Source organism: Ciona robusta, chromosome 1, assembly GCF_009617815.1.
Source record: "Ciona robusta chromosome 1, ASM961781v2".
Lineage (NCBI taxonomy): Eukaryota > Metazoa > Chordata > Ascidiacea > Phlebobranchia > Cionidae > Ciona > Ciona robusta.
Genome location: NC_143235.1, coordinates 11,728,103 through 11,744,248, shown reverse-complemented (window position 1 = coordinate 11,744,248; position 16,146 = coordinate 11,728,103). Strand labels below are relative to the sequence as shown.

At 34.2% G+C, this 16,146-nt stretch overlaps 3 protein-coding genes across 5 annotated transcripts; 2 read left to right on the top strand and 1 right to left on the bottom strand.

Moving 5' to 3' along the window:
• The first annotated feature begins 1,877 nt into the window (after positions 1-1,877).
• On the top strand, positions 1,878-4,215 carry LOC149743241 (uncharacterized). Its single transcript, XM_089890556.1, has 4 exons — positions 1,878-2,108; positions 2,611-2,766; positions 3,172-3,327; positions 3,384-4,215. Exons 1-4 carry the CDS (start codon positions 1,955-1,957, stop codon positions 3,389-3,391), a joined length of 474 nt encoding a protein of 157 aa, XP_089746682.1. The 5' UTR covers positions 1,878-1,954; the 3' UTR covers positions 3,392-4,215.
• A 1,295-nt stretch (positions 4,216-5,510) lies between these two features.
• On the top strand, positions 5,511-8,892 carry LOC149743240 (uncharacterized). The gene is made up of 4 exons (XM_089890546.1): positions 5,511-5,912; positions 6,951-7,106; positions 8,062-8,217; positions 8,723-8,892. Exons 1-4 carry the CDS (start codon positions 5,759-5,761, stop codon positions 8,731-8,733), a joined length of 477 nt encoding a protein of 158 aa, XP_089746672.1. The 5' UTR covers positions 5,511-5,758; the 3' UTR covers positions 8,734-8,892.
• A 324-nt stretch (positions 8,893-9,216) lies between these two features.
• Positions 9,217-15,458, bottom strand: LOC149743239 (uncharacterized). Of its 3 annotated transcripts, none has more exons than XM_089890429.1 (13): positions 15,351-15,458; positions 14,636-14,699; positions 14,167-14,238; positions 13,854-13,934; positions 13,568-13,657; positions 13,150-13,230; positions 12,765-12,842; positions 12,260-12,379; positions 11,625-11,861; positions 11,068-11,204; positions 10,395-10,503; positions 9,604-9,713; positions 9,217-9,547 (listed from the first exon to the last, which is right to left on the bottom strand). In XM_089890429.1, exons 1-13 carry the CDS (start codon positions 15,414-15,416, stop codon positions 9,272-9,274), a joined length of 1,521 nt encoding a protein of 506 aa, XP_089746555.1. In that variant the 5' UTR covers positions 15,417-15,458; the 3' UTR covers positions 9,217-9,271. The 3 variants fall into 3 exon arrangements, with proteins under 3 accessions (XP_089746555.1, XP_089746563.1, XP_089746571.1); XM_089890437.1 differs by lacking the exon at positions 15,351-15,458 and adding an exon at positions 14,756-15,077; XM_089890445.1 differs by lacking the exon at positions 15,351-15,458 and adding an exon at positions 14,887-15,077.
• Positions 15,459-16,146: the final 688 nt, after the last annotated feature.

Below are 16,146 nucleotides of genomic sequence, written 5' to 3'. Positions count from 1 at the left end.
CCCAAAGTTATAACACAAATGCGCATGCGGGATTCCCCGGGTTAACGCAAAAGTGTTTTTGAAACTTTTTCTTTTAATTTCCACGTCAGCACATTAAGCCCGCTATGAATACGAACATTCAACTGTTTTAACTTATAGAGTAACCCGCGAAACCTCAACCGTCTGAAAAGCATGAGAGCTACCTCTGAAACCTCGATTGTACGGTATATATACTTTATTTGGTAGCATATTTTAGTGCTTATTATATTGAGAGTTATTTTTCTTGTTATATTGTGCGAGTTATAGTCGTTGAATTAATGAATGAATGTAACTTACTAATTTTTTATGTATGTATGGCTGATAATTTGAACAACCCATTAGTGACCACTGGGTTGGAGAAATTGTCGGTAAATGTCTTGCCCGAGGACACATATGCCCACAATGGTAGCAGCGACGAGCCTTGAACCCATTACCTCTGGGTTACAGGCAGGCTCGCTAACGACTTTGCCACGGCGTCGGTCGTTAGTGGTACTATAAATGTTATAGGGACAAAGCATCTGCTATGTGATAAAGCAGTCAAAACCGAATAGAAAACGAGTCCAAATAGTCTATAGACGTTCAGTCTAACTTGAGTACGCAACCTCTGAAGTCAATCTATACAACATCTGCTGTGGCAGCAAAAGTAGCATGTATAGGAACTCCGCATCTCACACCCGGTATTTACAACAGTACGTTACGCGTGACACTTACTGTAGCCATATAACGGAAGTGAAGACAAAGGTATACATTATGTGTATAACAGGTGATGCAGGTAAAGTTAGGTCACTTTTGTTTCTATAGAAATGAAACTACAAACACAATTCACAACTACCGTTACATAACAAAATACATCAGTACATCAACAAAGACGTTTTCGGTTTCTGTCAATTAAATTAAATCACAATAACAATTATGTTTGTTTTTCGGTTTCTACTATTTTACAACGCAGTTGAACCCGGATAAACAATAAACATTTCGGTTCAATCATATTTGCCACGGGGTACGGGTATACATAATTTAGCGACTGTTGCAATCTGGGTAGGCGTATATACCGTTTAGTTTTTAAGGACACGATGATTAAGTGTTTTTGGTGCCATGGTGACAGGATTTCAAACCACGCAGTATCACAATCATGATTCACACAGCACCTAGCATTGCCAATAGGCGGTTGGAACGGAAATCCACCTCCCTCAGATTACGAAAACAAAATAGAGGAAAATACATCAGCAGCCGGGTAATAGGAAAATGACGTAGGACATTACAACCAGCAGTCTGATATTGTAAGTGACGTATTATGTAGTTAAATAACAGAGAGTCATATATGCAAATTCAAACGTTTGGAAAAATCACCCTTTACGTGGAAAAAAGGTTTAAATTCGATAGCTTTCCCCGGAATAGTCAAAATTAAAAGCAGTTAAAGGAATGGTTTAGGGGGGAGATAGACACCTTCAGCACATAATATTAAAAAAACGAATTGTGTTTTAAACAATCACCAACGGCCTATGTGAGTTGTGAGGATATGGTTTTATAATTTTTGAATGTAGTTTGTTCCAAATGATAAGCTGAGAAATAAAAGGTCCCACCTTACTGTATTTACAGTAGGATGGGAGAAGATGGGACACTTTTTAACTCTATTTTCTCGTCCCATTTAGTGGTGAACAAAGAACATTCAAAGAAATATGAAACTATGTCCTCATGACTCTCATAGACCGTTGTTAATTGTTTAAAACACGATCAGAATATCTGGATATTATGTGCTAAAGGTGTCCCATCTCCCCCCACCCTACTATATAAACAGCTTTCGCGGTTATGCGTACTAAAAATTCAATTCCAATCAGTTTCAATCTTTTTCCTAATTCAAAATTCTACTTTATGTCGCAGTATTTTTGTAGATTCTTTACTTTTTACGTGTGTCTGATATTGCATTAAAGGAAACATGACAAGAAATCTTCTGATCGCGTCTATTGTCAACATGAGCCTCGGAGGACTCTTTATATTAATCGGCTTTGTAACTCCGGCGTGGGTTATTTTTACTGACGGTTCGGTCGGCTTGTTGGGCGCATGTACATATTCTAGATGTGCAAGTTACAGTAAGTAATGCTTTGGCTTCAACAACTGCATAATATATTTCGTAGTTTAATAACAGCTATATATATTAAGACGGCGATAAACAAATTCAACTTTAAGCAAAATAATAGTCATAGTACGGTGGGGTAAGATGCCAGCCATTTGTAGTAAAAGTAAACAAATAATATTTACAGAATTATATACCGAAAAGCCAGCGTTTCCAAAATAGCATTACAATTGTTAAAAATACGACCCAGAAATATGGTATTTCGGTTCTAATGGTATCCAATCTTGCCCCACAGTAATTTGAGTGTATACGGGACACCTTTAGCACATAATATCCAAACATCGTGATCGTGTTTTAAACAATTAACAAGAAGTCGTGAGGACACGGTTTTATATTTGAATTTTCTTTGTTTACTGCCAAATGATACGACGAAGTAGAATGAAAAGGTGTCCATCTTTCCCCACATTTCTGTAGGTGCTGACCATGCCTAACTCGTAAAAATGCACATTTTTTTGCAGTCAGTCGTCCGGCAAAGTTATCGGCTGCTCTGGCATTGTTAGTTCTCTCGTTCATAATGGAATTTGTCGGAGTAATTTTAGTTGGGGTTGGATGCGGGTGTTCTGGTCCAAAGAAAAACCTGATTTTGGGTGGATCCGTACTCTCTATTGTATCAGGTTTGTGCAATTTCGTAAAAATACCTTCTAAATTTATAATTTCCCATGGTTTAGTGTAAATTTGTTTATTTAATATAGAGAATATAAAACTAGCGGTAATGGAAATTCGAAGTAAAAACGTTTTATGTACAACTTTTACCAGAGATCTGTTATTAATTTCGCTCTATATGTGCAAAAATGCAATTAGAAAACTGTTTTCGTTTTTATTAAATAAGGCTTTATTAGATTTTAGATGTCTATACGACAAGTATACAGCACCGTTTGTGCATCAGATACTTATAAAACATTCTCACTTTACAACAGTTGTAAATATGGCCCGATGTGTATTATTAACGCCGAACATTCCAAATGCATACATTTATTCGTAAAATAATATTTCATGAGAACCATTATTTATGTCCACAGCATTCTTCGCAGTCGTTGGGCTCGGAGTTGCTGTTTCATATTTCTTCAGCGTTTCCTCCACTGTTACCTTGGGCTATAGCTTCGGAATGACACTGCTAGCCGTCATATTGGCGGTGGTAGCTGGAACACTGGGGATCAAAGCTTACAAGACATTTGGTAAATTTTGATATCCGTTCTTAAGAGAGAAATTGAATTTTAAACTTGATTTCTAGAGAACTAGGTGTTTTTAGAGAGGGGATTCTGAAACGGAAAATCTCAAAATTTCTTACTTGGACCAAACAAAACCAAAATCTCTTGTTTGCCACTTTTTGTTTTACGCCTATATAACTTAGTTGATTATCTACAGATATATATATGTGTATACGAAGTATTATGGGGTGGGGAAAGATGTGACACCTTTTTATTCTATTTTCCCGTTCCAGTTAGTAGTAAATAAAGAACATTCGAAGAATTACTAAGCCTTATACTGTTGTTGTTAATTGTATAAATTACGATCAGGATAATTGGATATTATAAGTTAAAGGTGTCCCATCTTACCTTCCAGTACTAAACGTTGTAAGATTCGAATCAAGCGTCGCTTTAACGTTTGATTCTTGCTAAAAAATTACTATATATAGTAGGTTGGGGGAAGATGGGACAGCTCTTCATTCTATTTTCTCGTCCCATTTGATAGTAAACAAAGAACTATAAAACTGTAACCTCAGGACTCCCATAGACCGTTGTTAAATGTTTAAATCCCGATCATGATATTTGGATAATACGTGTTAAAGGTGTCCCATCTTCCCCCACCCTACTATACACATTAAGTCAAGTTTCCAATAAAACCATAACACGAACTACTTTAACCGTAATGACTGGGAATTTCGTATTAAATGTTAACAAAGTTGCTGTGCGCCTAAAAAAAACTATATAAATAAAATTAGCATTTTTACTAAACCACACATAGAGCATATTTTTTCTCGATTTTGTTTTGCATTTAATTGTGTACCTGTCAATTTGCGAGTGCACGTATATAAGCATATAATAAATCATTTAATCGGTTTATATGGGTATATAAATTTCTACATTTTACAACAACGTGTAGTATATGTATTCAAACTTGGGTGTTCTCTAATTGGTAAGTCACTTCAGTATTCAATATATGTTCAAGTTTAGGCGTGTGACGTTGCAAACATTTAGTAGCATTTGGCCATTGCCCACACACGTGTGTGTGTGTGTGTGTGTGTGTGTGTGTGTGTGTGTGTGTGTGTGTGTGAATAACTTACTTTATCCTCGCGTGACCGGAAAACGTCAGTCGTTATAACACGGGTGTTTATACACCATTTGGCGGTTTACGGGTTACCATATATAGTAGGGTGGGGAAGATGGGACATCTTTTCCGTCTATTTTCTTGTCCCATTTGGTAGTAAACAAAGAAAATTCAAACATTATAAAACCCTATCCTCATGGCTTTTATAGATCGTTGTTAATTGTTAAAAATACAATCAAGCTATTTGGAAATTGTTTGTTAAAGGTGTCCTATGTTACTTTATAGGTGATTATTTTTTGTTGATTTTTCCCCTTTTTTATGTATGCCTAATAAATTAAACAACCAATTAATTACCACTGGGTTGAAGCAACTGCCGTTAAATGTCTTGTTCAAGAACACATACGCCCACAATGGTAGCATGGACAGGCCTTGAACCTATTACCTCTCGGTTACATGCACTCGCGCCCCGACAAAAGGTGAAACTATATTTAATCTAATTGTGTATGGAAACTTCCCAGCGTTAGTATAAACTCTTTGTGGTATCAAGGCAAGGAAAAACAGAAATCGGTTAAGGCAGAAGGCGCTATAAGTTATTTATATACGACAGAAACGCCCCACTAATTATTGAGCAGACATTTTATTATCTCAGTATTCCCTTAGACTGTTTACAAAAAAATGTAGCCAATACAAACACACGGTAACAACGGTAACACAATGCCTATTAAACGGAATAAACCTAGCAAGTGTGATACTTTCTATGGTTATAGCTGTTATAGCAGATAACTCTGTCGGTATTCTGTAAGCAAGACTCTTTTGAAAGAGTAAGAAAACATATAAAACAGCTGCAATTCGATCTTCAAGTAAAAAAAAAAAAATAAAATAAAATCATATGAAATACAAAACCGATTTCGTTTGTATGCGAATGAATGCATCGGCTTATAGCTATACGACATCAGCAGCCTTTTTCTCTCATGAATATATTTTGTCAACGTCACAATTGTTCATCCCAACGCCTTCTTCACAGGCAGATTTACGTTCGTCTGAAGCAAATTGTTTATTACAGCCAGTTGAGGCGAAGCTATCTGCAAAGCGTAGTTGTTAAAACCAAGATTCAGATAATTTCGTTAACAGTGTCTGGTGATGCAGTGATGCACTAGCAATCATCATTTTTTTAACGTTTGTTTTCAAAAGTTATGCCTAGTTTTTAAATGCAGCGTATGCAATTTTGCAAGATCAGTTCATGTTTATTTCACTCCTCATTTTGTGGAAGTACTTTGCAGAAAACAACTGATTTTTTACGATTTTACTTAGTTTTACGTTTGCTCACTTCTCTTAAACATGACAAGAAATCTCCAGATCGCGTCTATTGTCAACATGAGCCTCGGAGGACTCTTTATATTAATCGGCTTCGTAACTCCGGCGTGGATAATCGCAACAAACGCTTCGTGGGGCTTGTTGGGCGCATGTGGTTATTCTACATGTATAAGTTACGGTAAGCAATGCTTTGACTTCAACAACTGTATTCCATCTATACCCCTTATAGTGAAATAGCGGGTTTATGTTGTATATTAGAGTGGGGACACTAAATTACATTTTGCCCAATACTTTCAAAATAAAAATATATGACGTTATTTGGGTGATACCTGGAATTAGTACTATCATATCTTTATTAATTAGCAATTCCCAAAAAGATATCAAAACACACAAGGAGTTATTTGGCGATTCGCACAACCGGTGTAATTTTACAAATTCGAAAACAAACAAGACGGGACAGTTAAGAATCCTTGTTAGTTTTGAATAATAACTGAGTTTCATTATATTAAAAATCATTTATTCAATAAATGATTTTTTTTATTATAAATACGCGTAAATATCACGAAATAATATTAAACGCTTCGAAAAACAAGTTTAGGCATTCTTTTCTTGCCCTACACTGCTATAGTTTTTACATGTTATACCCACATTATAATATTATATAAAAAAATGTGATTGAACATTGATGGTTATTCTTCAAACATCAAATAATAAATATTGTATTTTACAAATGCATATCAACTAGTAATAACAGACAATGGATAATATTGATTAACAAAGTTTACATATTTTGGGTATTACTATATATAGGCCTACACTAAGACACTTCTCATAAATTATCTCCAAGTGTGAGTGAATTTCGAATACAATTTTCATATATTATTTTGGTATTATATCGGTATGTTAAATTTTAATTAACCCTAAAGTATAAATTGCTGAATTAAAACAAAACCTTTTAAAGTTTAGCAACGAAATCCTATAAAAAAAGGCAATGTGGGGAAAGACGGGACAAACAATTAAGTTATTTTTATATTAATAGTGTTCTGAAACTTGAGTTAACCTACCGAAATTAACCACCTGATCTAGCTTGCCATGTAAAGTTTATAAATACAACTATAAAATTATATTTTTCTGTTATTATTTTCTATGCTTAATTAAAGTTATATTAATCCTACGTTTGTGGGCGATTTTTATTTGTAAAACTACTTCTTTGCAGTCAGTCGTCCGGCAAAGTTATCGGCAGCTCTGGCATTGTTAGTTCTCTCGTTCATAATGGAATTTGTCGGAGTAATTTTAGTTGGGGTTGGATGCGGGTGTTCTGGTCCAAAGAAAAACCTGATTTTGGGTGGATCCGTACTCTCTATTGTATCAGGTTTGTAAAATTTCATCAAAGTTACAAATGGATTGTTCAGAAGTTTCTACACCATGTCATATAGTTGGATTAAAAAAGCCGATCAAGTATAGCCTACGCTAGGTTGTTAATTATATTTGTAAAACATCGGAATTTTGTCTTGGAAAACGGTTTTGCCCGCTCTTAAGATTTGGTTAAATGCCATACACCAATATGATTTTCGTTAGCAAAGAGTGCGCGTACAGTGCATTCAACTTCAGCCGGTACCGCATTTGTCATTTTCCGTCTGTACTGCATTCTGTAAGCACCAGGATATGAACAATAAGACAAGGATATGAGCAATACATGCATTGTCTAACATCTTAACATCCCGGATACACTCATTAGTACGATCAAAGTTATTGTTTTCATAGGAAACGTAAGCATTGAGTTATAATCCGGCTGATTAAAGCAACACTGAATTAATTTTAATGGTTATTCAGTGTTTTGATTAGGCTGAAGGGTTTTTCCAGTGGCGTCTCGTAATAAAACATAATTATCCGGCTTAGTGACAAAGTAAGAAGAAAAAAAAATAATGAGGCAGTCGCTGCTACCGTTGTGGGCATATTTGTCTTTGAGCAAGACGACACTTAACGGCAATTGCTCCAACCCAGTGGTCACTGATAGGTTTTACAAGTTATCAGCCAAATGTAATAAAAATCCCTCCAAAATATTCACCCACAAAGTAACATACACATAACTCGTAAGCTGGCCCGAAGTGTATATGAAACAGAACACCCGTGTTATGGACTGTGGTGTTTTGGTCCTGCGAGGGTAAAGCTAGCTACATTTATTCATACAACAGGCTATATATATTACTATGGGGTAAAAAGTCGAGAGCCATCTCTAGTCTACAACTATTAAAATAAAAGCACCGCCCTTTAAAACCAGGACCACTTGTATTTTTTAATATAAACCATGTTTTATACGTCGACAGCATTCTTCTCAGTCGTTGGGATCGGAGTCGCTGTTTCATTTTTCTTCAGCGTTTCCTCCACTGTTACCTTGGGCTATAGCTTCGGAATGACACTGCTGGGCGCCATATTGGCTTTGGTAGCTGGAATACTGGGGATCAAAGCTTACAAGACATTTGGTAGGAGTTATATATAGCAGTGTTGCAAAAGTTTGTTTGTTGTTTAAATTTTTATCAACTTAATATTGCCCAAACAATTTGCTTCCTTAAGTTAAAGATTTACGAAGTTTCCGTACGTTAAACACCACACATGCGTGACTTGTTAATGCGCAATTTAATTTAATGCGTATCTTACAGGTACCTTGGTATCTGTTCGCGTATATTATCCATTAGCAACTTTTTCATGGCGTTTCTGCAATGGTGTAGTGGGGTGGGGGATATGGGACAACTTTTCATTCTATTTTTTTTGTCCCACTTGATAGTAAACAAAGAACATTCAAAGAATTATAAAACCAGGTCTTCATAACTCCCATAGACCGTTATTAATTGCTTAAAATACGAACAATATATTTGGATATTATGTGCTAAAGGTGTCTAGTTTTCCTTTACCTTATACATATACACGTGAGAAAGCTGAGAGAGTTGGAAAAGTTTAAATAAACTAATTCGAACACTTGTTTTCCAGAGTCGGAGTAAAGGTGTTTCAAAGAAAACCGCATATCGACATTATTCATTTGAACCGAATAAAGACTTGGAGTTTCTTGTTCAGCGCGGCTGTGCACTTTTTTTTATTTGTGTAACCACATAAACAAGCTGTCTTCGTGTATACTAAATAATATATCGTTTTTAACCATGGATTTGAGTGGTATTTTTGTTATTTTACCTTCATTTTGAAACTGTGTTAAATTACGGGGACTAACCAATTTTAAATGGGTCCGGAGTCATATTATTTACGGAAGCGCTATGCATTTGCTTACTCACTAAGTCACAAGTGTGTATTCATTTGGAAACCGAATTAAGGTCCAATGAATATAGTTTTACTTTTGCATCAAAATTGTTCCCGCACAAGCTTAATTGTCCAATTTATGGAATGTGTGGTGATTTCTAAATGATGTCACAATGCAGATACAACTGTACTTTAGCTATTATCGCGCTGATGTTCCGATAAAAAAAACTATGTAACCGGATAGCGAGAATCTTTTATTGATGTGAACGTTTCACGCAAAGGGTATTTTTAAACCTGGGCTTGCATTCGGTATGTCACTTTATCTTGAGCAAGTAATAAATTTAGGCTTGCTGCATTGCCAAACACTTTGTGTATCGCTACCACTTGTAATAAGTAGATTCCCAATGCCAAGTAGAGCATATACCAAGACCTGTTCATCATAGTGCTTGTATAATACGTCTCCTCATAATTCCGCATGGACCATCTAGTTTTGTCATAAACCACCAAAGCTCGCAAACGCCGAGTTTGTTTCAAAATTTCGTTCAAAGGATGAAAGAAATGCACCTAAAGAGTTAGGACGATTACAAAAACTACTTAGCCTAAAAAAACTGAAAAGTGACCTGGTCGTGAGTCTTGTAATGCTCTCCCAAATCGAGCGGTTCCACGTCTAAAATCATAAACACTTTACGTGTACTCCAATACGAATTGTATATACACACTTGATACGGTCCTGCGCGGAAAGAAATCGATAATTGTGGCGTATTGAATGCAGAAAAAGACAACGAAAACGGTAGAATGCAATAATTATATCCAACAAAACAGTTCTTCGTTTTTTGCCAACTTCGTTTTGGGGGTTATAGACTTACTTCACTCGATCGTGTCTTTTTTTGACTAGAGCAGTATTCACAAATGTTGAAACCTTTGCAGTTGGTGTTACCATATACTATGTTAATGTATTTGTTCGACAAAAAAGAGGGTGGTTTCATTCACAATGCTGTTGCAAGCTCCATAAAATGTATATTTAGTATTCTTCATGCCAATTCTTGCACTACAACTTTGGTATACACTTCTACTTATTCTGTCTACAACTTCCTTACATAGCTGAGTTTTTAACAGCAACCTACATGACCACTGCACACTATGATTGCGTCTGTTTGCTAAAAAAACTTATTGTAAATAAAGTGAATCCCCCTAAAAAACACACACCTTTGGGCCAAAAAAATAGTGTTATAACGACTGTCTATGTCCTGTCATATCTCATAGGTGACTGTCTATGTTCTGTCATATCTCATAGGTAACCATCAATCAAGGAAGCTAAAGGAATCGGGTTAGAATCCTGGGTTTAAACTAAGTACTTGATTATACCATCGATACACAAGTTACTACTGTTTACAAAATAGTTTTCTCTTACCATCTAGCTTAGCTGTGGCGTATAAAGTCCCAAAAACTCTTTTTGTTTCCACGATAATTTTGTTGTTTGGATCAAAAACTTTCACCAAGACTGTTTCACCAGATGTTTGCTGGAATATCACAGTAAGATGTGCATAAGGAAATCACACACTTTTGTATTTATATTACAATTGATTTGACAAACTCAAATATGAAAGAGTTTAAGCACGGAATAGAAATTAGAACAATACTAAAGTATCCTTTGCACTAAGTTATAACAAATGTACTAAAAACCAAACAATACCTAAATATTAGTGGTACATTTTTGAAGTGAGTTATTTTTATTAGACAATTCACAGAATGGTTTAAATGGGTAATATTGAATTAACAGGAGCACACTACAACAATAACCGCTTGTTTCATCATGTTAGCAGACCTGGGAGGGTATTCTCAGCTACCGAGTTTAGTCGTTCACGGTAATTGTTGGTTACCGCCTTTTTTTTTATTAGATTAACTAAAATTGAGTCAGAGTTTTTTTACATTTAGTCGGCCGACTAAGTTTCTGTGTATTGTTTATTACAGAAGTTATTCGGTCAAAATCGATTAAAATTTAATTTGGGCAACTGAACAAGCAAAATCAAATTTAGCTGGTGACTAGTTCGGTTAGTAGCCAAGAATACCATCTCTTAGCCTACCTTAAAATCAATGATTATATTGGAGTCTTTTGTTACATTCTGAAAGTAACAATTCTCGCCAGTTTGTAAACTCAGTGTATAATACTGAAGTAGGTGATTGGTCATCTCTGTAGATACCTTACCACTTTTGCCAGATGCTGTAAAAATAATTTATGTGTTGTTGGTTTGATATTTTTAAGTATGTACATAAATAGGCATAAATGAATGAATGAACTTAACTAAGCTGATTTCAAATCACTTATAAAACATTTTACTGGCAAAAAGTTAGTAAACTGTATAGTTTTAAAATTAGTTTATTATTACATGGTAAGCATTGGGAAGTGGGTTGCCTTCCACTAACTTGCCTCTTTAAATTAATTAAACCCTATTAAGAGAAATAAACAGGCTAAATCAACTAAAACCAAACAAACTAAAGGGGGTAAATATTAAATAAAAAAATAAAGTAAATAAACTATAAGAGAAACGAACAGGCAAACAAACACAACTTTCTAACAACATTATTGCTATTATATGACTGTACGAGCTGCATCAACATCTTACAAATTTACTCCACTCACCAAGGTGACGGACTCCCAACTCTTTGTACATTTTCTGCGCTGCTTTATCCATTTCATGATCATAAGGAACGTGATGATCATGAAACTCGTGATGGTTAAAATCATGATCATGATGCCCATGACTATGAAAATCATGATCATGGTGGTGGTGAATTTGGTCATGATGTGAATGACTGTTATGACCGTGATGCCAATGGTGGTGATTGTTGGACTTTTTCTCATCATAGTGTCTCTTAGCTTCAAATAGATTAAACAATGCTATACATTTAGTTTGTGTAACAAAGTCTTATTAACAGACAATTTTACTGATAACTATTTGATGAACTTTTTGTGTCTATAGTCACACTGTTGGCACCAGTTTAGTAATTTAATTATTTCATACATGTAATGTAAATCCTCGCATAGCCGGGAAACAACAGTCGTTATCACACGGGTTTAACACCTCGTGTCAGCTTACGAGTTACCATGTATGTTACTTTGTAAGTGATTATTTTTTTAACTTTTTTATGTATGGGTGATAATTTGAACGACCCATTAGTGACCACTGGGTTGGAGCAATTGTCGTTAAGTGTCTTGTAACGGTAGCCCGTAAAAAATGGTAGCCGTAGAAATATTATTATTAAATAGTAGCTGACCTTGTTCTCTTTTTTCGCTATGTTCCTTTAAATAGTCATCCACATGTTTATGTAAGTCATCATGATTATTATGATTAATCCCTTGCTGTTTCATCTGTTTTTCTGCTTTCTGTTTGGAATCTACAAAATAGTTATGATATTATATCAAATGCTGTGTAAACAAAATTTATTTTTTAAATTTTCAAGACTTTTTAAAAAGGATTTGTGAGAGTTGTACACAATATTTGGATTTGTAAGACCTTTGTAATGCCTGCGAAAGATTGAATCGGGCCAACTAATAAATCTTAAACTACTTAAAGTATACTTGGTGGGGCAACCACGCTTGTTTTCTTGCAACTAAATGTAAATTTGTTCTTAACTGTAAGCGGGTTTTACCAACTGTTGTTTTGTCTGTCTTTTTGTTTAAAAGATTAAAGTATTTGTAAATTTTTGCTACCATAATCGAAGAAACAAATAAAGTTATTTTCACAGTAAAAAAATATTAACATCTAAATGAACCCAGCACCTGCATGCTTGTGAGCTGTATCCATTAAATCTTTAGCCATTTGATGATGATCTGTTTCTAGTTTCTTCCTCTCATGTGCTGTGAATTAAATCTCAAACGATTACATACTGATTTATGACTTGTACTTGCAATTGCAAAAATAATATGTTAGGTAACATAAAGATAAAAATTATTGATATCATAATATTTAAATTTATCTAAACATTCTGCCAGCTTGCAAATATGACTCCAAAGATTCAATAAAGGTTAAAATAACCATGAATAAAAAAAACAACCATAAATAAAAAAAAAAAACAGTTCTGGTAAAACTAGTTATCACATCTGGTAAAACAAGGTAAAATAAATGGAAATTTAGTTGGTTTTCGTTTTAATATTATAAATTTACCCAATTGGTGGTGTGCTTCTTCCATTAGTTTCTTAGCATGACCAGAATGCTCATGATTTAGAGTGTGATGGTCTGATGTTTCTGTATGGTAGACCAAATGTTAAAAATTTAAAATCAGTCCGGCGCTGTGGCAAAGTGTTTAGCGCGATTGTCTTTAACCAAGAGGTAATGGGTTCAAGGCTCATCGTTGCTACCATTGTGGGCGCATGTGTCCTTGGACAAGATACTTAACGTCAACTGCTCCAACCCAGTGGTCACTAATGTTTTCCTGCTAATGCGAGGATAAAGCAAACTATGATGTATTCTGACTGCTAATTATCCACCAAATAAAGATCAAACCTATTAACTTCACTTTACACACACAAATATAATCTTAAGAAGTGTAATATTTTACTTTTATAGCTGTAAAAATACCAACTTGATTTTGATCCCTTGTTGTCTTTGTGAAGATCATGACCGGGTATTTTAGAATTCGCATTTTTAGTTTTTTCTTCTTCCTTTTTTGACGCTAAGCAGTAAATGACATTTTCAAGTTTATAAATAACTATACAAAAGCAAGGCCGTTATACAGTGCATATTATAGCATGTCTTAATGAAAAATGTTTGAATTTATTTCAAATTCGCATTTTGAAAGATGCATAAATACATTTTAATTTTTAAAGTCATAATTTATCATAAAATGCCATTTTCTATAAAAGTTTTACCAAGATGTTTATGTGCGGCATCCATAATCTTCTGAGCATGCTGATGTTGTTCATGATCCGCTGACTTGGACTTCGATGGATCTAAATAAAAAATCTTCAGGTATTCTTTTTACGTATATTTTTGTAAATTTAAAAACTTAAACATAATCTATCACTAAGCCATTCATTCACATTTATTGTGTTTGCTTTTATCAACTATTCACATATAACGCAATATTTTTTAAATGTTGTATAATTTAGTGTACAAATTTATGATAAGGCTAATATGATTAACAGTTGGAAGTTTCTGTTGGTATTATCAACCCATGCGCACATTTATGAGAATCCATTATTTTCTTCACATGATCATGTAGGTCTTGATGATGCTTTGAATCGGATGCCTTTACTACAAAAATATTACAAGTTAAAATAAGATTAGAAACCAAACACAGAAATAAATAAAAAACATAAAGTACACAAAAATCTGCTATGATTCATATAACTATTCCAAATAAAGTATACTACAATTTGAAGTTCAGAACTATTTTTAAATTGTAATAAAGCATACAACAACGTGAAAAACAATTACTTCAATCATTGTAATACATACATGGCATGATATTTAATTATATTATACATATGTAATAGGCGGTGCTTGTGTTTGTATGTTTAAAAAGGTTCATTTTTCTAAAAACATTTTTAATTTAAGGTAAAGAGATAAATGATAAAATATTCAATTTATGTTTAACTAAACAAAAACAAATTTTTGCAATGTTCATTTTTTATCAGATGTTAAATTTTACCTGATGGCTTATGTTTGTCAATTGTTTTTGAGTTAACCAATCGGTGAACTTCATTGTGTAGTTCCTACAAAGAAATACTATTGTAGTTTCAGTTTGTGGATTGTGAAAGAGTGAATTTACTCTTTATATTTCCTGTAGTCTTTCTGTTGAAAGATGGGTCCCATTTGGGACCCAAAATACGTGTTTTTCTCTAACATAATATATCAGTGTTTTCCTACTAAGATGCTAGTGCAGTATGCAGGTTCATTTACAATAATTTGTGAGGTTATATCCACAATTTGTAGATTTACAACGCATCCCGGCGATTCTGGCAGTTTAAAAATTAACCAGCTTATAGTTTAATTCTTCTAGTTTTGCATTTTGATATTTATAAACTTATGTTTTTCTGGCAAAATAGAAACAGACCTACACACAAGAGAGCTTGGACCATAACAAACACAACACGGGGGGGCGCCCGTGATCACCGTTTTGCTTTGCCTCGCCATAAATTAAAACTATAAAATTATAGTCTTGATAAGCTTGAACTTTATCGGGACATAATATCAGAGTACCTGAAACACAATATTATTTGTAGCAAAAATAAGGAACCATATTTATATGTTGCGTAATTACGAACTTACGTTGTTCACGAAATAACCAGAAAATAGTTTTTTATATTAAATGAAAACCACTTCTAGTAAATAAACTAGATTTTCATGAGTTTTATATCGCTTACCTCGTGATGATAATGGTCGCAGCCAACTGAACAAAAACATAACAACAGCACAAGAAAAGTAAACATATCTATTCATCACCTCGCATATACCTGTATAGTTCAAATAATTTAATATGAAACTGAGAGTTCATCAAACGCTTTTTTATTCTTTTTACATTTACATTTTTTTTACAAATCAAACACATGGATATTAAAAATTTTTAGGCCGTCCACGGAAACTATTTTGCCTTCGAAGTTTTTGCTTGCTGCGTCTTTTCCTCTGACTTTACTCAGTATTGTTATCGTTCTAGTGGACATGCATACCATTTACCTGCGGTATACGATTCGTTTGTTCAGCTGGAGTAGGCTTTATAAGTCCGATAGTTGTACATATTTCTGTTATTATAACGGTATGCTAAGTGTCGGCTAAATATACAATAGCATGAGTTAACACGTCACTTATCCTAATAAAGCACATGTGGCCTTCAAACATTCAAACACCATTTCTTTGATATTTTTACTTATATACTATAATCTCCATTACTTACAAAATTAAAAAAGGACTCAATTTATTCTAACATTGTGGTAATATTAGTATGTCCTGGCTATTCTAACAAAACGAGTATTTTACCAGTAATTCCTATTCCAGTCTATATACTGACCTTACCCTACGCATTAATGATAGACCATAAATTGCCTACTGCCTAGTACACAGCAGGTAACTTTTATTAACGTTTCTATGAGGCATATTGTTGGCATTTAAATCCAACATTTCCTGATTGTGTGTTTCTTTGTTGGCTACCATATACGAGGCAAG